The sequence below is a fragment of the Columba livia genome, chromosome 2 (genome assembly GCF_036013475.1).
Source record: "Columba livia isolate bColLiv1 breed racing homer chromosome 2, bColLiv1.pat.W.v2, whole genome shotgun sequence".
NCBI lineage: Eukaryota > Metazoa > Chordata > Aves > Columbiformes > Columbidae > Columba > Columba livia.
The window spans coordinates 73,220,461-73,246,336 of record NC_088603.1 but is presented as its reverse complement, the minus strand read 5'-3'; the positions used below and the strand labels follow the sequence as shown (position 1 = coordinate 73,246,336).

Genomic DNA, 25,876 nt, shown 5'->3' with positions numbered 1-25,876 from the left:
GGGTTCACTTCCGGCGGCCGGCTGCCCCCGCCTCAGCCCGCCGTGTGTCGGTCCCCGACCCCCCCTCGCGGAGCCGCCAGCGCGCGTGCGCCGCGGCCCCGCGTCTCCCCAGCGGCAGCGGAGGAGTTTGGAAGTTCAAAATGGCCGCCGCGGTGGAGCCCGAGCTGCGAGCGCCAGAGTAAGAGACCGGCTGAGAGGCTCCTGCCTATGGCGCCGGGGGGAGGAGGAGAAGAGGGAGGCGGAGGGAAAGCGCGAGTGAGGGGAGGACGAGGAAGCGGCCCGGGTAGAGGGAGGCAGTGAGGGGAGAGGAGGAGGGAGATGGGGGAAGGCGGCCACTCCGGGGGAGAGGGGTTGCTGTAGGAGCCGCTGGCGGGCTGCCCCGCCGTGAGGCGGCTCGGTGGGGTCGGGGCGCGGGAGCCGCGTCCCGCCGGGCTGGGGCCCGGGAAGGCGGCGGGGAAGGGGGGGGGGTGTGCAGGAGGCCGCGAGCCGGGCGCGCGCGAGCCGGCCCGCTGGGGACGGGGGGAGGGGAAGCGGAGCCGGGACCTGCGGGCGCGTGTCCTCAGTTCCGCGTGCGCTTTCCCGCCTCGGGGCGGGGGCGCCCCCTGCCCCTCCCCGGGGAGCGGCGGGGAAAGGGGGTGATCCCCGTCTTCCGCGTGGTTGCGAGGCCGCTGCTCTCCCGGGCCGGACGGCTGCCCGGGCAGCCCTGAGGCAAAGCCAGGCCGGCGCTCCCCCCCACGCCCATCCCCGCGACTCTGTACGAGCGAGGCCTCCCCGGGGGGAGCCGGGCCAGCGGCTGCCCCGGGGCTGCCCCTCCGGCTGCCGCTGAGCCGCCCTGCGACGAGCCCACCTCCCCCGAGTCCCGGGCGCTCTCGCGTTATGAAAAGTGCTAGCGCTGGTAGAAGGAAAAAGCGATTTGTTGCCGCCAGCCCCTCCTTCCAGCCCTCAGAATGACTGACTGGTAACTCCCGGCTCCCGTTGGGAAGCGAAGATCAAGCTGCCGCCCTCTCGCCGGACCGGGGCTCCGGGGGTGCATTTTCCTGACACCCCGGTCAGCATCGTGAGATTTTAGGTTTGTCGACACTCACGACCTTGTGAACTCTTGCTTCTCTGGAACTTTTGCCCGGAGTTGACCACCTAATGATTACTTTATTGCTGATTCTTGCTTTACAAACATTTTAGCCATATAAACTTTCTATGTTTTTCTCCCTTTAAAAGCAGCAATTTAAGGCCGTTGTTTATTTGTTTTGTTAATCGCGGGAGTAGGAAACAGGTGAGGAAAAGCAATGGATGTACATGTGTACCATGTAGAACATGTGAGCACATGAGGAGTATTTCACAGAACTAAGAGCAATAACGTAAAAATTGTTGATAGGAAATCTAAATGTAGGAAAAGATGAGTGAAGTGTCTCTGTAAATCTTCTATTATTCTTCTTGAATTCCAAGTGAGAAAAAGTGGGGCTATAACAAGATCATGTCACAATTCCTCCCTAGATAAAGCCTTTAGCACCTAACCATGTAGTTGCTTATCTCCCTTCTGAAATCTTCTTAAGAGGTTTCTTATCCATATCATTACATCTCTGAAGCATTTAAATGAAGTAAAAGTTTATCCATATTTTGATGTAAGTACTTGAAATAAACAGATTCCTGAACATGAATAAACTACGAAATATTTAATACATATTAAATAAATTAATAGTAATTTCATAGTTGAGGTACAAATGCGAAGAAAGCTGGCAGTTGTATTAGCAGTCAGTGGTGCTGCATCTCATCTGGTATCTGGTGCCTCTGCTAGCAACTTGCTTTTGTGAAATGTAAGGTGAGGTGGTTACATAACATTAAGAGACATACCATAACAAAATGACTTCCTTATAGATTTCAGTGTCACTTTCCGCTATTAAGAGAAGGAAGACTTAATTATTAGCAGCATGAATAAACGTGTTTTTTGTTGTTCTGTAATATTTTTATAATGTATTGAAGTAACAGTAATGTATTATCAGGGACTTATACAGCATCTTGTATGCAACTAAAAGAAATCTTGAAAGATGCATCGTTCCCTTAAAATTCTCTTTGTGACATTTCTCTGCCCTTTAGCCAACTTATATCACTGACATACTTGCTCTGGATTGCAAATTCAAGTTGAAAAAGTTTCATTTTCTCCTTTTTCATGTCTTTTGTGCCAAATGCAACATAGAGCAAGCTCATTTTTAAGGCAGTTTGTCCTCTTTCCTTCTGGTATTATGTTGCCATTATGGTGTTGGGTGTCAGGAGGAAGCCATTCAGAAAAATACTATTCTTTCTATATACTTTGCATAAGCAGAAGTAGCGGGAGAGATGTAGAACAACATACAGCATTCTGACTTAAGTCTCTGAATATTGTGTACTTTTAACTCAGCCTGTTCCTTTAGAAAGTTTCTCATTTCAGAGCACTAAGGTATTTGTGGTTTTAGCAAAAATTTTAGTGTATGTTGCAGAACATTCTGGATTATTTACTAGTACTAGAATTTGCATTAGCTCAAGCTTCTAAGATCTGATCCTTCCTTAGGGAGACACTAATTGAATTTATAGTGTAAGTGCTATCCTTTAGGACTGACTTTGAATACTTCCGCTGTAGTTATTCTATTGGATCATTGATCTTATTATTTAGAAATATCTGTTGTATGCAACTAGTAGAGTTTGGAAGATATTTGTACATTTCCATGTACATCCCCCCACAACTCCTGACTGTCAATGCTGAGGGAATTTCTTTTCAATGAAAGAGGCTTGGGATAGAGAGAGTGAGCTATATTTAAGTTATAAAGTTTTAGTAAATTCTGAAACTGCAGAGGTGGGGTCAGTTTATAGAAAGGTGAACTCTGGCACGTACAATATTTGGTAACAGATTGCAAAAGGCAGATGTCCATCTTATCACAGACAGTAACTTTGTTGTCGTTCTGAACAAGATCAGGAAATATTTGCTAAACACTGTAAAAAACCTATTGGTAAACCAGCTACAGTATCTAAGGAAGATAATATACGTGAATGCATGATGTCAGGACTGAATTTTATCATTTTTGAAGTACACTATTTAAATTGCCTGGTGCTGTGACTAGCTGATTGAAATGATTTTTTTTTTTTTTTTTTTTTTAGAAACTCTGTAGATTATTATTTTAATAACCTGCCATAGACTTATTTTCTGCTTTTTCAGTCAATGACATTTTACAGGTCTCAAGAAGGGAAGCTGATAGTCTGCTGTATACTACCAGAAAGCTTTTCTGAAATTAGACTTCTTTAGTTTATCCTGTTCCTCAATAGTGTTCCCTGTATTGCATAAATAATATAAATGCATTATAAGAAGAGTTCTTGATTTTCCTAACAGGTGTGTCCACTTACAGAAAGAAATTGCAGTTCAGAAAATTAGTCAGCTCTGCATGAGATTTTGCAAGATGGTTTCATTAGGTGGTCAGCTCATCCCTTGAAATAAGATTTGATCTTTGGAGCACAACTGTGTTCTGCCATTTGAGAACACTTTAAAAAGGCACAGCTTGGGTTAGGTGTCAGGGTGGAACAGCAGATAAGATAGTTGATGGACTGACGGGATGCATAAATATGCAGCATTGTTGTATATTGTTACCAGATATTGTCCGTATTGAACCTAAAAGCGTAAGCATTAATTTCACCCACGCGTTTTGTTTTCGCAGAATCATAAAATCACTTTTATTAGTGCATTTGCTGTATCTTCCTTCTGTAGTATTTATTTTTGCAGTCGTAGCTGTCTGTTCATGTGGAAGTATATCTACTGTTATAACTTAGTTACATTAGTGGTGCATGTTTAATTCTCCCAAACGTAAGTAATTAAATGCCAGTTTCTGTCATAAAAAGGACTGTCAACACAAGGTTAAGGACTGCAGTGAGTTGATAGTACTGATCTGTAATTTTTATTTTTTGCAGGGCTGAGGATGCTGATGCATCTGAGAGAAGTGTCAATGAAGAAAACGGAGAAGTATCAGAGGCAGACCAACCTCAGAACAAGCACAGCCGACACAAAAAAAAGAAACACAAACACCGAAGTAAACATAAGAAACATAAACATTCTTCAGAAGAAGATAAGGACAAAAAACATAAACACAGACACAAACATAAGAAACATAAACGGAAAGAGGTAGCTGATACCTCTGACAAAGAAGATGGACCAGCTAAAAGAACTAAAATTGATGTTTTAGCTCCTCTGGAAGACTTGGAGAAACAAAGAGCATTATTGAAAGCTGAACTTGAAAATGAATTAATGGAAGGAAAAGTCCAGTCTGGGATGGGATTAATATTACAAGGTTATGAATCAGGATCTGAAGAAGAGGGGGAGATTAATGAAAAAGTGCGAAATGGAACAAGACCTACAGCTAAGTCAAACACTAAGGGGAAATTGGAACCTGTGGACAACAAAACTAGTTCCAAGAAAGGAAGTAAGAGTGAATCAAAAGAAAGGACTAGGCACAGATCTGACAAAAAAAAAGGCAAGGTGGGAGTTGATGGCATCAAAGAGAAGACAACCAGAAGCAAGTCAAAAGAGAGGAGGAAATCCAAAAGCCCTTATAAGAGAAGTAAGTCTCAAGATCAGACAAGGAAATCTAGGTCCCCAATGCTTAAAAGACGATCTCAGGAGAAAAACAGGAAGTCTAAATCCCCCCCAGAGGATAGAAATAAGGCTGATGATAAAAATAAATCAAGAGATCGCAGAAAGTCTCCAGTTGTAAATGAAAACAAAAGCAGAGATCGTGGCAGAAAATCTAAATCTCCAACAGAACTAAGAAGCAAATCCAAAGATAGAAGATCGCGGTCCAAAGATAGAAAACCTAGGAGATCAGAGACTGAGAAAGAAAAAAAGCCAATTAAATCTCCTTCTAAAGATGCTTCTTCAGGGAAAGAAAACAGGTCCCCTAGACGACCTGGCCGGAGCCCGAAAGGAAGAAGCTTATCTCCCAAACAACGTGAAAAGTCAAGAAGAAGCAGATCCCCTCTCTTTAATGATCGTAGATCTAAACAGAGTAAATCCCCCTCTCGAACCCGGTCTCCAGTTAGAAGAGTGAGGAGTAGATCTGCAGAAAGGAAAAGAAGAGACTCGGAAAGGAGGCGTCTTTCTTCTCCCAGGTAACTTAAAGATGTCGTGAACTGTTGCAAAAACCTATTACTAAAGGAACCGTCTTTTAGTTCAGTGTTTATCTCTTTGTATTATTCTGAAAATAGCTTACCTGAAAACAGATTACCTTTGAAACAGTGAACAGGTTGTATATTATGAGTTTACTTTGTATGTATTTTGTTTTTTAAAAATACTGTCCTCAGCTGTCAGATATGCAAATTCAGCTTTGGTTGTTACAGTGGTGAGTTATTAGTTGCTCACACCATTATGGTGAACAAGTTTTGTTGTTCACGTTCTCCCTTTTGTCACTCAGTTGGGTTCAGAATTTGGCTTCTACTTTGTTTCTTAGTTAATAGTTCTGTTGCTCTCAGGAATTTCTGTGGAGAGCTCCCTCCACTCGTACACATCAGTGTTGACTAAAAGTGGGTAATTAACCCCGTTACCCCCTCAAAAAAAAACCCTAATGATAGAGTCAGCATGGGCAAATGTAAGCAGATCTTTTATATTGAGACATCCTTCTCTCAGTGATGTTTTTTCTTAAAATCTTTTGTATTTTTTATATGCTGAAGGTATGGTAGTGTTGCTTTGTTATTGGTCTGTTGTATATATGACTGTATTTTGCGTATACTTAAAGGAGAAAGACTGAAATGTCTTTAATGTATTTCTAGTCTTGACAGTTTTTTAAAAAGACAATTTAGCTTATTAGAGCAGTTACCTTGAAATTTAATGTAAACCATTACTAACATCTCCTTTGAAGCTGATAAGGCCTAGATGGTAAGTTCTCAAGCAGAGAACAATATAAGTGGATACTTTTTTGGAAGTTAATTCATTAAATGTAAGCAGTTCAACAGGCAGAAGAGTTCAGCATTACTTGTGGATAATTAATGATTCAAAACTTTATCATGGGGTGTAGCTTCACCTTCTCTGAGAATTAATAACAAAGAAGTATGAATTTAAGACCTTGTATTTGGACCACAAAGATCTTGCTCAGTAAATAAGCACCTAATAGATGTGAAAATCTTTCTGCCTGCATCACTGAAGGTTGCTCTGGTTTCAAGTACGGGATATCTTCTACAGGTGCATTATCAGCTTATTTGTTTGTATGACTGCTTAGAGATACTGCAGGTACTTTGGAGGATGACCCCAGTAGTGTGAGCCAGATTTAGCAAGTGTTGTAAATGCTGGCAGTTTGTCTGAAGGCTCTCTGGTGAATCAGGAATGCATCAGCACAACCACTAAGTTTCTTTGATATAGTATTTGACTTTTCTTCTGTAGCGTTTTATATCTTTCAGTTTTCATTTCTCATGACAGCTTGCGTTGCAGCCAGTTTGAATTAGTTGTCTAGACACTATTACAAGTGATGCATGTGTCTAGGATTTTTCTATCCAATTCATACTTCTTAGCACTGTGGTGAGGAACGTGTGAGTGAGGGATTGCTAAGAAATATTTTCTGCTGGAAGTGTTTGCAAATAAGCAGGAATAATCTTTCTTTGTGGGGCATCCTGAACTAACTCAAACTGAGTTGGAGTTTTACCTACCTATAATTACTTAGGCTGCCAGAGAATTTCAGGAGCTTTAATGAACAGTTTTAACCAAAAATTCCCAGAAATTTTATTTTTCATGTTTGTTTCCATTGTTCTAATCATGTATGATACTTTTCAGATCTTGAAGTTACTCATTATACGATGTTACCTTAAATTCTTAGTCAGCTTTTACTTTTTGTCTCATACCTATGATCCCTGAAAGGATTTATTGTTTTACAGATATTTTGATTGGGTTTTTGGTACAGCCACACTGTTAGTGAGGCGATCTGGAACTGTCAGCTCATCCTGTGACTCTTTTTGTAATGTTGTTCACAAGAACATAATGTAAATTAAATGAGCTAAAGGGATTGGTCTGCTCCAGCAGTTAAGTCTAAAGTAATTTCTTGTAGAAGCTGTCAGTACTTCTGCATGTGCATAAATTTTCCTTCTGTCCCACTGTTTACTATTTTGCATCAATTCTGTGTGCCTGATCATTATACATAGCTAAGGTAACTGAAGCTGTTATAGCAGTCTCAAAACAAACAAAAAGCTATTACAGAATGGGTGGAATTAATCTTTCAGACCCAAGAGATTTGGTTAATTGATGAGATATAACACCTGAAATAGCTTGTCCCAATTTGATTTAAAAAAGGGGAGGGAGGAAGAAGAACTAGAATAACAACATTTTCTTTGAACAATGGTGTGAAACTATTTCCATGAATTTCTGTTGCAGCCTCATTAGAATAGTTGTTAAATATTTCTAACTTTTATCCTTTCCAGTTTTTGATTGAAGTCTTGCTGCCATGGAATACAATTAAGCTTTTAAATGTAATTGTCCCATCAAGGATTTTTTTTCTTGAATAATTGTGGATATCTATAGACAAGAGTTAACAAATTTTGAATAGTATATAGTATCAAACTCAAATTATTTTTTGAGATGGGTTAGTTTACATGTTAATTAAGAATTTTAGTTTTCACCTGCTTTATTAGAATGTATAAAATATTGAAGCCAACCAGTTCTAGTACACAAATTGAAATAGACATTAAAATCATTGCTGTGGAGTAGTGTGGTCCTAACTTTCAATACTGTATTGTGAAGTTGCTGAGAACTTTCTTAAGAATTAGTTTTTGGGTTTCATTGATTGTTTAAATACTGTTCCTGATAAACATGAAAACAGGCCACTATTTATGGAAGACCTAAACACAAGCTTTGTTTTAAAACCTCTAATCTTTGTGGTAGCAATTAACAAGCTCTGTTTCCAGAGTTGTCCTGAACTAATTCTGCATATGGGCCCATATTTCCCGGGGTGGATGGGCAGACAGGCACAGGAAGGGCAGCCAGCTCTGCCACATACTGATCCATCCCTCCCTCAAAAACCCACCTGGTGGTCCCTCACTTTTCAGTAAGATTTTCAAGTGAGCTTTTGGAGGGAATGGTGACTTTTGTTTTCAACTTGCTCCTGACTTTACTACCGTTCTCTTCCTCTGCTTTAAGAACACGGACCAGAGATGATATTTTGTCTAGACGTGAAAGATCAAAGGACATTAGCCCACCCAGTAGATGGTCACCATCCAGGAGAAGGTCTCGGTCCCCCATTAGAAGGAGGTCTCGTTCACCTCTTCGACGTAGCCGATCTCCAAGAAGGCGGAGTAGGTCTCCTCGGAGGAGGTAAAGACATGCTGCATTTTTTAATATATTTTGTAAAATATTACTAAAAGAATAAAGATTGCTATCTTATGTGTAAAAAGACAGTACCTTTTTGTCCAGATTTATATATGTGAGCATAGTTGAATTAATTTTGTCTTCCATGTATTGTTTTATTACTTGCAGTCATTATGTGCCTTTATGTTTTATGAATAGGTTTGCCTCCTTTTCTTCAAAAAAGTAAAACCAAAACCCCAAAAACCTGACCCCTTCTTATTGTTACCAGGGATAGAAGCCGAAGAAGTAGATCTCGCCTTCGAAGGAGGTCCAGGTCACGTGGTGGCCATAGGCGTAGAAGCAGAAGCAAAGTTAAAGAAGACAAATTTAAAGGTAGTCTTTCTGAGGGTATGAAAGCTGAACAGGAGTCTTCATCAGATGAAAAGTAAGAATTAATTTCTAACTGGTGCTGATTGTCTAAAAATACAGATCCCCTGATACAGAAAATGAAGTGACATTTATCTTCATGGTTGTAGTATTTGGGTTGTCACCTAAAACTTTAATCGTGTTTTAGTACTCGTGATCTTGTCGAATTACTGTTGGGTTGATCTGAAAAATCTTGGAGTATGCAAGAAGTATCAAGACCTGTTGGCTAGTGAGCAGACCTGAGGGGATGACATGTTGTTTGGTTTCTAAATTCAACTTGATCAGTATTTTGTGGAAATATTTGGTTTGTTTTCTCAAGCTTATTACTTGAGGAAAACTGTAACAGCTAAGAGGATTAATTGCTATCTGCAAATTGTTTTTATATTTGCTAAATATGTACTCAATCCCATTGTACAAGCATATGCATTCTTAATCAAATTATCAGGAAAGAATGATGCTGGAATGAAAATAAATAAGTTTGTTGCTTGTTTTCTCTTCAAACAGTTACTGTTAATTGTTTGCAGTTAAAAAATAAATACACAAAGTCCCAATGAGATATCAAAAGATAAATTTTCTCTGTAAGAAGATGTAAATATACACATTGGGATTTAATACACCTTTGCTTTCTTGCTCAGTTGAACAGCTATTGTTTAATATATTGTGTTTTTTCTATGCCAAAGAACTGCGTTTGGTAAATTCAGTAGATAATCTTATGTTTATGGTGTCATATAAAGAGTAATTATATTTTTGCAGTCTTGAAGACTTTGATTTGGAAGAAGAGGATGAAGAAGCAGAGATAAGACAAAGAAGATTACAGCGGCAAGCAATTGTTCAGGTACAGGGTTATATTATCTGGGTTACAGGTTTTATGTTTACAGTGTAAAATATTTTGATAAAGGAAGGCTCTTAGCGTATTACAACATTATGATAGTAATTACTGTTTTTTTTTCCAATGAATTTATTGTGAATGTTAGTCTCAGTTAAATTTTACACTTTTATTGCAAAATCATTGCTTTCAAGAATGAAGCAACTCTTCTGTGAGTCGTTTTAGTGCGACAGTTAAATGTTCTCTGAGGGTCCTCTGGTATGTTAAAATGTTCTTCAGATATCTGTAGGTTTTCTTCGTAGCTGTATCATTGATACCATAATGTCAATATAGCATTAAGTTACATACCAGTTAACCTAACTGGCCAGTTTGTTTCAAGTAATTGTCCTTGTCTGTTTCAAAAACTTAATAAAGCCACTGATGTGAGTCCCCTCTTCATAAAAGTAGAAAATGTGTTCAGTTAGATGTGTGAGTTCCCATGAAATTCTAATTTCTGGTGAGAAGGCAACAGTGGTGGCAGGTAATATATGATTGGTACCCCTGAAAGGGAGCTGTGGCCAAAGGGGACATCATTCTGCAGCACAAGTCAGGTATCTTTTTTTAAAGTTGAGATTTGGCACAGTTAGAACATAGTAAGCAAAATGCTGTAGCACATTTACTTAATATTTAGTTATAAAAGCACCAGTTAGAGTGTGCTGCATATTTTAAGCAGCACTAAAAATACTGTTCGTCATTTGAATTTTATACAAAGCCCATTGTAAAACCCCTCAGAACTTTGAGTGAGCAGAACCATATAAAGTAAATAATTTTTAAAGGCTGGTTACAGCTATTGTTGGTCCACGCAGGAAGCAAATTCTGGAGCTTCATTCCCTAAATGGGAAACCTGTGCTTGTATTATTGAATAGTTTGGCCTTAGTAACTGAGCAGTATCTGCATTTATTCAGTTTGATTTTTGACTTTTGGGAGAGGAAGTGACATTTGTATGATTTCATACTACTTGAGTTAAAAGAAATACTTTGTAAAGGTGTTGAATTTTTTTAATGTGTCTGAAACTTTTCAGCAAGAATGAATGGCTGAACAGGATTTCCAGTTCACATAATTAACGTGAATTTAAAAACTACTTTTCTGTACTGTAACACTAATAAAAATAGAAAATATTGTAGAATGTAAGATATAAGCTTATTAATTTTTCCTTAAAGACTTTAAGCACTTGTGTGCCAGGATGGTTTAGTAATAAATCTATTGGTACTGACATTTTGTCATGCACAGCAAAACAGTTAATCTTCAATAAGAAGTTGCTTTTTACGGAAATCTAAAAGCCAATAGGACACATGGATTTTTCAGTCTTATTTTATGGTCTGGGCTGTGGTGCGATGTGGCAAAAAGTTTTCAGAAGTTGTATCATTCTGTGAATAATCTGTTGCTTTTAGAGGTGTAGGTATGAAAGCAAAGATTAAGGTTTAGCAGAAACCACTGAAAGGATGAGTATAAAAATGTTTAAATTGTGATAAGCTGTGAGGATGAGATTAATATGTAAATTCCTTTTTTAGAAATACAAAGGCCAGACAGAAGACAGCAATATATCTGTACCGTCTGAACCAAGCAGTCCTCAAAGTAGTACGCGTAGTCGTTCTAATTCACCAGATGACATCCTAGAAAGAGTAGCTGCTGATGTCAAGGAATATGAACGGGAAAATGTGGACACATTTGAGGCATCTGTAAAAGCCAAGCACAATCTCATGACGGTTGAACAGAACAATGGTAAGAATCTGAAATCTCACTGTATAGTGCAATATATGAAAGCTCAGCTCCTAAGCAGAGCACTTCAAAAGAGACATTTTGCTTAGTTTCCTTATATGCTTCCAGACTTGGACGTAGATTGACGTTTTGGACAGAATTTGAGAATGTTTCCAAGAATATTATAGTACTTAAAAAACAACATTTAAAATAAAGCTTTCTTTTTAAAGATGATGATAATAATGGAACGTGCTCTCTATATTTCTAATAACTCTTAACACAATTCATGCTATAAATCTGGAAGAGCAAATAATGATGTCTGTCATTATAGTTAAGAATCACTATCACTCTTTTTAACTCCCAAATTTTTCTTTTCACTTACACCTGTTGTTTTCATAGAAGCTTAATATAGTCCTAGTCTTTATTTTGGAGTGGATTGGAAACTATGCTGCTTTTTGTCCCTTTTTTTGATCAGAGCCTCTGTGTTAGAATAATATAAGTGGTCTATAGTAATTTAAAATTATTAAGGCTTTTGCTAGTTGTTGTTAGCAAGTCCATTTTGGTGGGACAACTTCTTGCTGAAGCAATGGCTATTTCTTCCTCTTCCTGCATATAATCTATTGTACAACAATACTGAAATGAAATACATCTTGATAGAAAACCTGCCTTGTGCCTGCTATGGCAAAAGGAAAATAGAGCATCTTACAGTACACCCTGTAATATCAAAAATCTGCCTTTTTTTTTCTTTCTTTTCAAAGGAGATTACATCTTTCAGGCAGTCAGAAGGTATGAGTAGTTGCTGTGTGCACATACTTTAACTAGTTTTAATTACTTCAGTTTTTCTTTACAGTTTAATTGCAAACAATACACTGTTTAGCCAGGGCTATGAAACCTGCCCAGCCCTTCAGGAAACGTTTGGACAGTTAGCTTGTATTTCACGCCATGTGCTAGATGTATCCTTGAGGGCTAAATATGCCGTGTTCTAGTTCTCTTTGAAGTAATAAAGCTGTATCTCTTTGGGACTGGCGTGCTGCTCTGCAGTGTGTCCTACCATTCCCTTGAGCAGTGTGTTTCAGGATTGTTCTCTGCAGTGTGGGTAGAGAGAACTCTCTTTTGCACTTTTCCTTTGTTTGCATACCACAAGTTTAGACTTAAGTCTTCTTATTTGTAACAGACAGTATCTTTTTCCTTTTTTTTGTCAGAGGCATGTACTGCTTTCTAATTTCGTCCACTAAAATATATGAAAATAGAACCGTTAACTACACAGACATTTTTAAGACATGGAAAAAGTTCTGTTTTAAATAAAGATCATTTACACTCAAATCTGGGAATTTTCATATATCAGTAGGATTCTGGGGTGGAGGTGGTTATAGTAACAGACAGAAGCAGTGTATCATCTTTGTTTGTAAGAGCCATCATGTTTGTAAGAGCCATTTTTTATTTATATCCTTACCTCATATAGAAGCAGGACAGTAAGTTGCTCATGAACTAGGTAATAACCCATTGTAGCATAGCGCAAGCATTAACAACTGCAACTAAAAACAATATTTGAGGAGGTTGCTGGAAGGGTCTATTTCTTGAAACAATGGGGTGTAACCTTTCTCCCCGTAGCGTCAGGTGACAGGTCTATACCTTGAAACAACAGTGTCAGTGTGATGGATGAGAGTTTTTGATACTGTCAAAAGATTTCAGTCTAGTTATTTTGTATGAAAGTGGTTGGTTATATGTATCATGAGACCCAAAGAATCTGAAGTTAACCATTTATTTTTCTGTATTGGTTAGTACCCTGAAGAGAGCATCCGTGATTTGCCATGGTCATGAAGGAATCCTACCATAATGAGTGTTATGAAATAGTGTGAAGTTTACTTGCTTTCACTAACATGTACTTAATTTATATTTCTTTGCTTTTATCAACCAAGTAAAATGTCTTTGGGACTTTAAAGATGATTTAAAGGTGAGAAAGGGATAATCTTGCCCACATAAAAGATGTTTCTCTTAAACATAATAGTTAACGCTGTCTTTGACTAAAAGCTATATATGAGGTCCTTTTTGTCAGGGTTGAAGAAAACATTTTCCAAAGAAACAACTTCTGAGCTTTACAATTTCAGTTTTTAGTAAAATATCTTGTGATTAGCAGAAACCTCTGAGCTTGTATATGGAAAACACGTCTGTATCTTTTTATATACACACACAGTCATATTTCTTTTTATGCATATGTGTGTGTAATCATCTGTGGGAATCATGTAAGTATGTAGTTTTTTCTTTCTGCTTTGTGAATGATTTGAAAGCTATACTACTTAATTTTTTGAGGAGGTGTGAATTTTTGAGTGCTTTGAAGAACTTAACCAATCTGAGTTCTGTACTTGTAAAATGGTATTTGCTAGAAACTTCAGTAGAGTTACCTGTTTGCCAACATTCTGATCTTAGATCATACTGTAAAGATACCAAGTCATGAATTAACTGATAACAGAGTTACTAGTTTGTCATCTTTTTCATGTTGAGTATTCTGAATTTCCCTTTAAGGTTCAGCTCAGAAGAAACTGCTAGCTCCTGATATGTTCACAGAATCTGACGATATGTTCGCTGCATATTTTGATGTAGGTAATTCTTGGAAATTATATGTATGATTTTTGTGCTTGATTTCTGTTAAAGTGTTACCGTCACTCCAGGTGTCATTCCCACCCCAGGTTTGTGGGAACTTTGATTTGTAAATGGCACGTGTAACTGAGTGGATGGTGTGTTCTGAATCTTTTGATCCGCCAAGGCAGACAAAGTAGCTCTTAATTAATATTTCAGTGAAAGAAAACCTGCTGAAATTAGTGAGAGTTTTATCAGAATAAGCAATTAGGGAATTCATATGCTGTTTGAATAGGACCTCTAATGGCACACGGTAACAGACCTATTTGTAAGTTAAGCTTTATGCTAGTGTTACTGTGTTGCACTGTTCTAAATATGTGCTTTTTTCAGAAGTGTCTATGTAAGATATTTTAATTTGCTAATGATGCTGTGTTGGCGTAATGTGGTGGTTTGTTTGGTGGGAGTGGGATTTTTTGAATGAAGAGCTGCGTTTCCTGTTTTTACTTTTGCACTATTCCAGCAGCTTTTGTCTAAATGTGCTGAAGTGGCCTGCGAATCCTAGCAGTCCAGTGACTAGTTTTGAGACTTTATTTGCCATTCTCTGTCAATCTACCTCATTGTTGCTGAAGCACAACACTGAGAAATAAGTCAAGACAGAACTTTCTTCTTAACTTAAATTCTCCAGTTAATTTTCATTTCTGGCAGACATTATCTGTTAGTTATGACAGAAGCATTAGTGACAACAGGCTGCCACTAGTAACACTAGTAATAATAATAATATTAAAATCAAAACCCTTTTGACCTGGAAAAAGATAAATAGTTGAAGGATAGTGTGGGCAGGTGTGCTTTAAAAAATTTGAAAATTACAAGTAGGGCTTGAAATGGCTTGTGAGTGAGCAGTTCCCCCTTCCAGAAGCTGTTGTTCAATTGAAGATATTCTATACTACTCATAGATTTGATTTTGTGAGAATATATTGCCAAATCCATTAAGTGATGTCAACAGCAATTGTAGTAATTTTATGAACGTAAGTATAATAGTGTGAAATCTGGGAAGTGACATTGAATGAGCAGAAATTCAAGGATTAAACAGTTACAGTTTAGCAAACTGCTACATTTTTATAAACATACTGTAAGTAAAAAGTCATATTCATATGGTCCAAGATGTTCATTCTAACAGGACTTTGTATAAGTTCCTTGTGGGTTATCATTGAAACTTTGCCCATTTATGTTTAATAATAGTTCTTTTGGTTATTCCCATCCTCTTTCCTTGCATCAGTCTTTAGATAGTCGTGTGTAAATAGCATTTTGTGTTCAGTAGTTTGTCTCTCCTAGAAGATAAGTGTGTTTGTACTATGGGGAGAGGAATGGTGTTTTAGCAGGAAAAAAGGGCGTGTGGTAAGTCAACATCAAGGAGAAACATAGAGCACACAAGCAAAGCTGTTACTTCTCTTTTTATTTTAGAGTGCTCGTCTAAGGGCTGCTGGGTTTGGAAAAGACTTCAAAGAAAACCCCAATCTCAGGGATAACTGGACTGATGCAGAAGGCTATTACCGTAAGTTGCGTTTGTTGATTTGCAAGGACAGCTAGAACGAGGGTGCTGAATGGAAAAGATCCTCATGTAAAATTACTGAAACATTATTCTGATGTAAATGTACCACAGCGCCCTCACTGAGTGTGTAATACAAAGGGTGAAATGAGCGTGCAGGTTTTAACCTCAGTTATGAAAAGACTCCAGACTTAGAGAATCACAGTTTGTTCCCTATAATTTCCACAGAGCTTGGTGACATAAAGAATTGTACGCTGTGATATTAAGTAATTTTACCATTTATCCTATTTTTTCTGAATTATACAGAATGGTTTATTTTTCATAAAAAGTTTAATGATGTATGCCACTCACAACTCTTTAAATGGCTTGATTTTATCCTTCAGGTGTTAACATAGGTGAAGTTCTAGATAAACGTTACAATGTCTATGGTTACACTGGTCAGGGAGTCTTCAGTAACGTAGTGCGAGCCAGGGACATGGCGAGAGCAAACCAAGAAGTAGCGGTTAAAATCATCAGGAACAATGAACTTATGTAAGTAACATTTTTGTTTAATAATAGTAAAGCGCATGAACCAGCTGGAAGTTTTTCATGATGTGATTTGAATCTCCCTTTGTTTCAAGTGAAGTAACAGATTACAGCTGTGATTCCTGCCTTTTCTGCTAATATGGGCCAGATAACGGGAAGCGCTTGAGGACTATATATCCACACTTGTTACAGCTGTCACAGGAGAAGGGTACTTGCATTTTCATCAGGCGCTTTCTCATTTGGAAAACTGCAGGGAACAGCGGTTGCAAGAAACAAGGTTACAGTTAATTATCAGGCCTGCCTGGCCCTAAAATTTTTTGAGATGCGAAGTGTAGACTGTACAAAGTTTTGTTTGGATGGACCAAATCGATTTGGCAGGCTCTGGCTTGGATTCTAATCAGTCATCTGCAACTTGCAAAAATACTTCCGTACATTAATTGTTTTTGTATGATCTCTGTGTGTTCACGTGTATATAAGATATATGGGACTCTTCCTGTTGAAACTTAAAAAAAAAATTAGGTCTTTCAGAATGAGTGAACATTAGTAAGTATGATCTGTTAAACTACAATATGTGAGGACTTGTCTATAATATTAATTTTTCCGTACCTGCTGCGGTATTTCTACAGTCATGTATTATGTCCTCTTCTGTTAAAGACAGCTTAAGTGAAAATCTTTTCCATGCATTTTACCTTGGAAGTTTTAAAAGTTGTCTTGCTCTGTGTATAACTGGATTATTTTGAGTTACATGAATAGGTATCTAGAAGTTTGTTGTGTGGGGTTTTTGTTTTATTTGTTTTGTTAAAAAGATAGCGAGGATAAGCTATTTTCAGTTTGGTATGTTGTATAGATAATCAGTTTTGGTGTGTACTTTATAGTCGGCTTAGCTTAAAACTTTTTTTAATAATAGACATGTTTAAATACTCTTTTAGAAAAAGTAAACTTCTTAAGTGAGTGTTGTTTGAAACCGAAGTGTCCTGTTACAGGAGGAAGTCTAATTTTAACTTTACATGCAACCAGGAGGGGAGGAGGAAAGGATAAGTAGATTACAAAGGCACAGTGAAGATCAAAGAATTAAAGAAACTTACCCAATGATCTGACAGCAGATCACTGTTGTGATTTTTTTTTTTTTCTTTTTTTTTAAGCTGTGGTACGTTAAGTAATGACAAAACACTTCTCATTTCCTGATAATTATAACAGCACAAGTTAGTGTCTACATTTTTTAAAAGTATTAGACTTTAACTGATTTTGTTTTCTAATCTTATTTCTCTGTTTTCAGGCAAAAAACTGGCCTAAAAGAACTGGAATTTTTGAAGAAGCTCAATGATGCAGATCCTGATGACAAGTTTCATTGTTTACGGTTGTTCAGGCATTTCTACCACAAACAGCATCTCTGTCTGGTATTTGAGCCACTCAGGTAAGATGACAAATGTTTGGAGTTCTCTGTAAAAAGCTAAATGCTATTGAGTGATCTTTACCTTTCTGGTTTCGGCTGCTGTTTTGATACCTTGTTCTGTAGCCAAGATTCAAGGCTGCAAGGAGCTTCTAAAAAAATATCTGGAGGCACAAATCCACAGGCTACTGAACTATTTCTGATTTACTTGAAGTGTCATTGTGAACTTCCTGCCTGGACAATATTTGAAACAAAATGAAGTGTTATTAAAAATGGTTCATCTCACCGGTGCTGTTTTTAATGATTTATTTTTTGTATATGTGTCACAATATTTTTATTATTTTTCATTGTTATTTTAAGGGTTTGGATTAAGAACGCATTTCCAGAGAGGTTCAGTGAATGCTGTCTATTATGTGAAGAGTACATATATAACAACAGTCTAAGGAACAAAATTATCACAGTGCTTTCTTTGCATGCTCACTTTTTCTTTGAATAATTAGGTTTACGACACATCTGAGAATATGAATTGCTTTAGTTCCCATTCCTGCTTAGAGACATAAGTTGTTTGTATCCTAAATTTGCTGTGTATGTCATATTTTAATTTTTGCGATATTTGAGGTGAATATAAGTTATGCTGAAACAATGCAAATTTTATGAAATTACTATATATTTTCATTAATAAGCCACACAACAAATTATTTTCTTGATCTGCACTATCCCTTTATAACACACTTGTACACTGTTTATATACAATGTTAGTTGTGCCCTGGAATTGTGATATTTTTATCTGTTGTTTAAGTGATCAAAAGATTGCCCCCTCAACTTGTGTTTTATTTTTTGTATACTTCCTTTTTTTTTCTTCAGAAAATGAGTACAAAGGTGGTACAGTTGTTAAGAAAATGCTGTTCATCTGCAAATAAATCCTCTCAAATTAATCTTGATTAAAAATGTGTTATGAACAAAGTAAGTCCAGTCTAGTACGTAATTATACAGTATAGGATATAGTATAGGATTGACCAGCAAATTTGTTTCATTGCTGTAGCTAACAGAGCAGTGTGCATGCTAAGTTGAATGCTGCTTTTCTCAAAAAAAATGCTAAAACTGACTGGTTTCTTCATTTTTTCTTGCAGTTTAGGAGGCCAATATGTTTTCCTTTGTTAAATTAATTTCTATTTTTTTCTGTCACTTCCTTTCTTTTAACAGTATGAATTTACGAGAGGTGTTGAAAAAGTATGGGAAGGATGTTGGACTCCATATTAAGGCTGTGCGTTCCTACAGCCAGCAGCTATTCCTGGCTTTAAAGCTTCTTAAAAGATGTAATATCCTACATGCAGATATAAAACCAGATAATATTTTGGTAAGTAGTAAATAATTGAAACTTATTTTGCATAGTTGATCGTGTAAAATTAAGTAGCTGAAATTAATATAATTCTGTTAATTTAAGTGAAGTCAAAATTTACTTTAACTGAAAGTCTTACGGCAGAGGTGTCAAACTCCTTTTCACGGGGGGCCACATCAGCCTCACGGTTGCCTTCAAAGGGCTGATTGTAACTTTAGGACTGTATAAACCTAGGAGTAGTTACATTTATACAGTTTCAATAGAAAACACTATCATGGTATAAATAGTAAGTAAGAAATATAATACAGCAGCTAAATAAAATTTTTTATTTAGTACAGTCTTTCTCAAACAAACCTGCAGCCACTTGTATCTTTTTAGAAAGCAGATCTTGCAAAGTTAAACAGTGTCCTTTCTTAGGGGAAGTCTTGGGAATTTTTCCCTTAGTACTTGAAAAATATTGTTGCTTTCTGCAAAATGGAAATAGCTTGTTTGAGTCTGGATGGAGATTTTGTTTGTGTGAGTGATAGAATGGAGAAAAGTCCTTAATGTGTTTTTGAGGGGGGTAATTTGTTTGTGGGTTTTGTGGGTTTCGGTTTTGTTTCTTTGTTTGCTTTTTCCTTTTCTGTTTCCCTTAAACAGTCTGGTTAACAGAGTGAGAGCTACATCAGAGGAAGCAAGTATGTTTCCTTTGGTTTTCTTGGTGGTCATCCCTGTGACAAATTCAGATTTTTATTTTATTTAAAGCGTTCTCTTCTTGCCATCACAACAGTAAAATATACTATGTAAGCGTGAGAGATGTGAATAATATATTGGTGTATGAGTGGTACCCTGGATTCCAGAGTTGGAAGTCTAAACTGACTCAGTTTCAGTATCTGGAATAAAATTGAGGTCTACCAAGGATATTTTGGTAAGGGAAAAGTACATGAAACTGACCTTTTTTTTATTTTGTAGGATCTGAGGACATTAACTGTCACCTTCAATTTAAGAAGGTTTTGCAGGTTCCTTAAAATACAGAGAGGAAGGATTGAAATACGGGAAGGACTTCTAACTCAAGGGCGGAATGTTTGTCTTATCTCTGACTTAAATGTATTGTTAGTTCCACAGTGCTATTCATAATTCTGTCTACAAATAGTGGTAATGGATATTTATGTTTCACTTTCAGGTCAATGAGTCTAAAACTATATTGAAGCTTTGTGATTTTGGATCTGCTTCACATGTTGCAGATAATGACATCACACCATATCTAGTTAGTAGATTTTATCGAGCTCCAGAAATCAGTAAGTACATTTGGATTTGCTGCATGTATCTTAAGCAGTATCAGGATATACTAGTACTAGCAAATTATAATTTGACTTGAATTTACTCTCTGTTAGGTCTTAGCAAAACATCACTCTGGAAATAAAAAAAATCAGAGTTTGAAAGCATGTTTTTGTGACTCTTCATGTATGTTGGTGGTCAGCTCAGTGAGGACAGGGAGAAGACATTCTAATTGGTTATAGTTATGTTTTAACTTAGAGGTATTGTTCTGGCTTGTTGGTTTTTACTAATTTGATTAATGCTGATTAGTTTGGGTGTTTGGTAAAAAAACTCCCTTTCCAAAATAGGGATACTGTACAAGTTCAAAGGCTTGCATCCTTTTTTGGTGACAACTTGTTCCTAAGAGGAGGAACAGCAATGTAGTTTACAAACCAGAATTTTTTAACCTGTCTGATTTTGCAGTATTGCATCGTTTAAGTCTGCCTTGATAGAATTAACTGGAATTGCTCTGTTTCAGTTATAGGAAAAATCTATGACTACGGTATAGACATGTGGTCTGTAGGCTGCACATTATATGAACTTTATACAGGGAAAATACTCTTTCCTGGCAAAACCAATAACCATATGTTGAAACTAGCCATGGACCTCAAAGGAAAGATGCCAAACAAGGTAAGAAAAATCATATAAGTTTTTTTAGAAATACCTCAAACTGCTGTAATGAACAGTAGAGCATGCTTTCTTTTTTCTCTCTGAATGCTGTTTCTTATCATATACATCTTCTCTTAACAGCAAGTAAATATCAGACATCACTCTGACTGTATAATTTGTATTGATTTAAAATCTTGTGAAAGTATACAGCTTCTTTCTCATAGACTAAGTGTAAAGGGAAAGCAGAAACCTTCTAAGCACTGACCTGAAAAAAAATACGTGAGTCAATGGAAGATACTGTGTCCTTTTTCAACGGGTTTGAACTGTATTTTTTTATTTAATCTACACGTTTCTTACTGTCCTTTTGATGTATTTTTCATTAGTATTGAATTATTCATAAGTTAGTAGACATTTATGCTAATTTGTGGAATTTGTGAGACACAGAGAACTTGCCTGAAACTCTTGATTTTCCCTTGTTTTACAGATGATTCGAAAAGGTGTGTTCAAAGATCAGCACTTTGATCAAAATCTCAACTTTATGTATATAGAAGTAGATAAAGTGACAGAAAGGGTAAGTTCTTAATGTGTCAACTAACCTATTACTTTTTTCCAAGCTTTTTTACTATTATGGTCTTGACATCTTAATGAAATGTATCTTGACATCTTAATTAATAAGATTTAATGACCTATTAGAGTTTCCTTTTGCGGCAGCATGGACAGGATGCATAGTTAGAAACGGTCAACAGAGATTTTTCCCGCGATTTAGGAATGTGTTTGAGAGAAATCTAAGCTTATTCTTGGTCGGTATATTGGGTATTTCTGCATAATCTATCCTTAAATTACTAAAAAATAAAATTCTGCCTTTATTTTTGAGAAGGATGTCCAACCTCGGTATGATGTGCTTGTGTTGTAGGAGGTTACTGTTACTTACTATATCATTTTAACATAGTATGTTTATCAAGAATCACAATTAGTCATCAGGCATGGTAACTTGCCCTGTGGAATTTAGACGTTGTGTGTTAACTGGGGTGTTGGGTTGATGTGTGCACGTGCTGGTTGCCAACGATGCAGCCTGACCTGCCCCCGCAACATTATTTCTGCTCATTTCCTTTGCCCGCATGAGGATTTATGAGACCACATGGTGCCGAAGGGCATCGCTGATCAGATATGAGAGAACCCTGCAGAAAAGCTGCTGCTGAAGCTCCTCTGTAAAAGGGATAAGGGGGTTCTTGCATTACTGCTCTTCTACAAGGTTGCTATTGTTGTATTTGTAGGAGAAAGTTACTGTTATGAGCACCATTAATCCAACCAAGGACCTGTTGGCAGACTTGATTGGGTGCCAACGACTCCCTGAAGACCAGCGTAAAAAAGTGCACCAGCTGAAGGACTTGTTGGACCAGATTCTAATGTTAGACCCAGCTAAACGGATTAGCATCAACCAGGCTCTGCAGCACGCCTTCATCCAGGAAAAAATTTAAACCAGATGAAGAAGTTCAAAGGGTTTGAGTAATTAAGATACAAAGACTGAAGAAATTTCACAGCAGTTATTAATGTATATAAACATAAATATTTCCCCTGCAAAGTTGAGGAAGAAATGATACATTTGAATTAACATCAAGGCCGATATTTCTTTTAGAAATGTTAGAGTAATTCTGTTTTGTGTCTTACGTGAAAATTTTCACTGTAGAACTGTTTTAATTGCCAAGACTGCACAGAAGTACAATGCTAATGTATATGGTTGCAGTTCGTATATATTATAAAAAGAAAAAATCATCTGTTATAAAAAAAAAAAAAAAGGAAAGAAAAAAAGAGCAGTAATACTGGGTGGTTGATTTGTTTTTAGCAGACTTGGCTTCATTTTTGTCTTTAAGAAATGGCCAGCATAAATGCTGTTTATATTCACATTTTCCTAGGTGTGTGTGTGCAGGCCACAGCAGCATGCCCTTGGTGTAGTCAGTGCCGAAGGGGGTCTGTTCCTTCTTGAGCCTGCCCGCAGGGATGGTCTCCTCTTTTAAAGCAGGTTGTGTACAACTTTCAGTACACTGAAGGTAAGCTAACCCATCAACATCACCGGTGTTTAAGCTGTTATTTTACTGGAACAACTGACAAATGAGAGACAATAGCGTTGTGGCAGAATTCCCTGCATGTTTGATTAATGATCTTGTTTTATTTTCTGGCATTGCAACCGTGGCATAGTTACAGCTTCTGTTCTGTTCATCACATTTAAAATTTTGAGAGTGCGCACTTGATGGATAGAGCGCCTTCAGTGTACTGTTTCTTATTACTTTAATTTTTTTAATCAACTTGCTATAGACTTTGTATACATTTTGTTAAATACAGTTCACTATGACATAGAACCAATACTTACAGAAGAGTTTTCATTTAGTAATTACATACGTTGGGATCTCATTCAAAAGACCTTATATCTAAAGGCTAGATAGACAACCTAATGAAATTTTTAACTATTTGTATGTCATTTTGAAAGTGTACTGCTTTATGCTAAAAGTGTTTCATTTGTTCATTGTTTTCATTATTTGTGATCATGTTGTCTTTCAATACAGGCATAAACCTTCCACTCTTGAACAAAGCAGCTGCTTTTTAAAAGCGGTAATTGCTTCTTTACCTTTTATTTCTTTTGTAAATGAAGCTTTTCTTTAAGAAATGTGACTTTAAAGTGTTGTCTCTTGCATAAAACAGTTGACACTTACTTATTGTAAAGTGAAGATTGTTCTGCTGCATGTAAAGTGGACCATGCAGATTTCTGTATGTTTTCAGTATGCATCATTAGATAATAAAGTCTTTTGTGAACAAGGCATTTGTAGCCATTTTTAAAAGAATCTGTGTTCAGTTATGGTAAATCAGGTAATTTGTAAGAACCAACCCTGCATTTCCTATTAACCATTAAATTAAAGGGATTATTAGACATTATGATCTTTGGGAGAGCTGTAGGGTGTGTTAATTAGATCTATAATTACCACTGCTTAAAGAAAAACAGAGCAAAAAAAGCCCTACAGATAATGTCTGTCTGCTTTCATTGTAATGAAATTATTCCTGTAGGACATGGGATTAATTTCAGGCTTTAACTAATGTTTATGCTGTTTTTCTCACTTTTCCTTTTGATGGTGCTGAAAGAGAAAAAGGAAAGCGAGTCACAGGCCACTCACCGCCTACTCCATGGGTCTGATTTGCTGAGACACCAACTTCACCTTCCTAACAAGGTTATTTCTGACAGCATGTGTAGATAAACATTTAGCAACAAGTTAAGACAGCTTGGAACATTTGAGTTGGTTATACAGCGTGAGGAAACCAGAATCAAACCTTTCAGGTCCATACTGCTGATGTAATTTAATCTCTTCCTTTTTATTAATATATTCTGAAAAGCTGTGAAAACCCCACTGGTTTCACATACTTGATGATGCTATTTGAACTAAGAAGGGTTTTTGTGTCCATCTAGGTACATAATGGCAACAATCAGGCACTCTTAGTGCACTCAAGGATGGAAAAATGACACAGAGCAGTCATTCTGCTGGTGGGGAATACCCCACCGAGGAGATGTAATGAACTAACTACGAAAACAAGCATGAGATGGGTGCTTTTTTATGCCTATGTGGAACCTTCAACCTGTCTCAATTTATTTTGTAAAATTCTTAATGAAAAGTAGTGTCTTCTTATTGCCACATATTAAGGTATCTTGCTCATACAGGAAATTTAAAAAAAAACTAGCTTTCACATGTTAATGTGTGCTAGTTGCTTGCCAGTTAAATAGAGAAAGTAACTTACACTTTTACAACATAGGCAGCACTTCTGAGGGCAATTTTACACAGCTGTAGTAATAGCTTATTCTTTCTGTTGCTTTGTGCTTTAGTCATAAAATAGGAATATTAAACAATGAAATCAGTTGGTGATACAGAAACAAAGCAGTAGAAAAGATGCCCCTTAATGCCTACAGAACTGTTTTAAGCTGTTCTGGAGAAGCATAAAGTTGCTCGTTTACTTGTTCTTTGTGTTCTAGGTGCAGCTCAAAAGAAGATGATGACTACCAGAAGACATGAACAAAGGTTTCTGTCCTGTAAAAGATACGAAAAATATTCTTTGTGTAGTTCTGTCTTAATCTTTTGGTTTCCAGCATTCTAATGTAGAATTGATTAAAACTGCTGCAGTACTGATAATTCCTGAAACATACGTACTGTATTAGAATTTGCTACTTGGATGTGTTTGTTTCATTTCTGGTGAAGAGTTTTTTTGTTGTTTTGGTTTGGTTTTTTTACTGTGATTAAATGTAGGTTAATAAGTATTACTGTTTAAATGCCATTTTCTTAAAATGGTAGAATGATCTGTACAAAACCTGGGAAATTTGGGAAAAAAATCTGCCATTGTACTTGGTTAAAATACAGATGTTTAAACTAGTAAATATTTAGGCAGATGATGTACTTTTTTTCTTTAACTTCAGCAGGTTCGTTATTTGTTTTAATTCTGTCAGACTTTATTATTGCTACAGAAATAAGCTGACAGGGGTTATTCAAAACAAGTGTATTTCAGTCCTCATTCCAGCATCTGCTTCAGCTGACGCTCCTTGTTGGCAACAATAAAAAAACCCACATTAGTTCTGGCTTCCAAAGCTTCTGGAACTGAAAACACTGTCAAGGACCTTCTCTGGTTGTAGACAATACCTGTCTCAGTAGCCCCTGGTCTCTAAGGGGGGCAGAGCAGCTGCTGGTGCTGCTGCCATCAGCTGAGCTTCCCTGCTTGCAGCTTGGTGCAAACAGAGTGGCTCTGCAGCAGAGTTCTTATGTTAAACTGTTTCCCAGCTGAGCAAAGAGGGAGGATCGTTTGTCTTTTCCTCCTGGACATGAAGATGTAATTTGTATCTTCACCTGAGGTCCTACATAAAGGAAGTTTGGCTGAAACTACTGTGCTAGTTCCGGTTTCCTTCTCCCTGATGGTGTCAATGAGCTTCACATTTAACATAGTTTGCTAAGCATTCAGAAAAAACAAGATACCAGCCCTGTGCAGTTAGCATGTGTTTTTATTACCTTGATGTATTCTACTATAATATAAAAATTAGAAACTGTTTTAAGAGTTTGTGTGATAGAAAGTAATGATTCCTTTAAAACTTTTTTAATAATACTTTATCTCCGTACATAGGGTAAGTGGCATTAAACCTCTGAAGAACCTTTATCTGTATATTGAGCTGTACACAGAAGGCTGACCAGCCTGTGGCACTACTGGAGATAGAGCGATCTTCTACAGTATGTGTAAAATTGTAACTCGGGTGGAGAATGCTTGGAAGCAGCAATTGCTTGACATTAATAAAGTACGCTTAAAACTTA

The 25,876-nt window shown here is 37.2% G+C and overlaps 1 protein-coding gene across 4 annotated transcripts; it reads left to right on the top strand.

The window, feature by feature from the left end:
• On the top strand, positions 1-25,876 carry PRP4K (pre-mRNA processing factor kinase PRP4K). Of its 4 annotated transcripts, XR_010470296.1 has the most exons (20): positions 1-178; positions 3,928-5,121; positions 8,129-8,302; positions 8,565-8,720; positions 9,455-9,536; positions 11,078-11,288; positions 13,788-13,861; positions 15,303-15,393; positions 15,771-15,918; positions 17,189-17,326; positions 18,506-18,659; positions 19,804-19,918; positions 20,416-20,567; positions 21,031-21,117; positions 21,821-22,098; positions 22,460-22,594; positions 23,108-23,153; positions 23,679-23,764; positions 24,559-24,604; positions 25,692-25,876. XR_010470296.1 is itself a non-coding variant. In XM_065052498.1 (15 exons), exons 1-15 carry the CDS (start codon positions 141-143, stop codon positions 22,022-22,024), a joined length of 3,018 nt encoding a protein of 1,005 aa, XP_064908570.1. In that variant the 5' UTR covers positions 1-140; the 3' UTR covers positions 22,025-23,359. The 4 variants fall into 4 exon arrangements, 1 of the variants encoding a protein (XP_064908570.1); XR_010470295.1 differs by having other exon boundaries at positions 24,559-25,876; XR_010470294.1 differs by lacking the exons at positions 23,679-23,764; positions 24,559-24,604; positions 25,692-25,876 and having other exon boundaries at positions 21,821-22,594; positions 23,108-23,359.

Coding starts and splice junctions, on each gene's coding strand:
- PRP4K (XM_065052498.1), top strand. CDS start 141: ATGGCCGCCGCGGTGGAGCCCGAGCTGCGAGCGCCAGA. Junction 8,303..8,564: donor AGTAGGTCTCCTCGGAGGAG/GTAAAGACATGC, acceptor TATTGTTACCAG/GGATAGAAGCCGAAGAAGTA. Junction 15,394..15,770: donor TGATGCAGAAGGCTATTACC/GTAAGTTGCGTT, acceptor TTTATCCTTCAG/GTGTTAACATAGGTGAAGTT.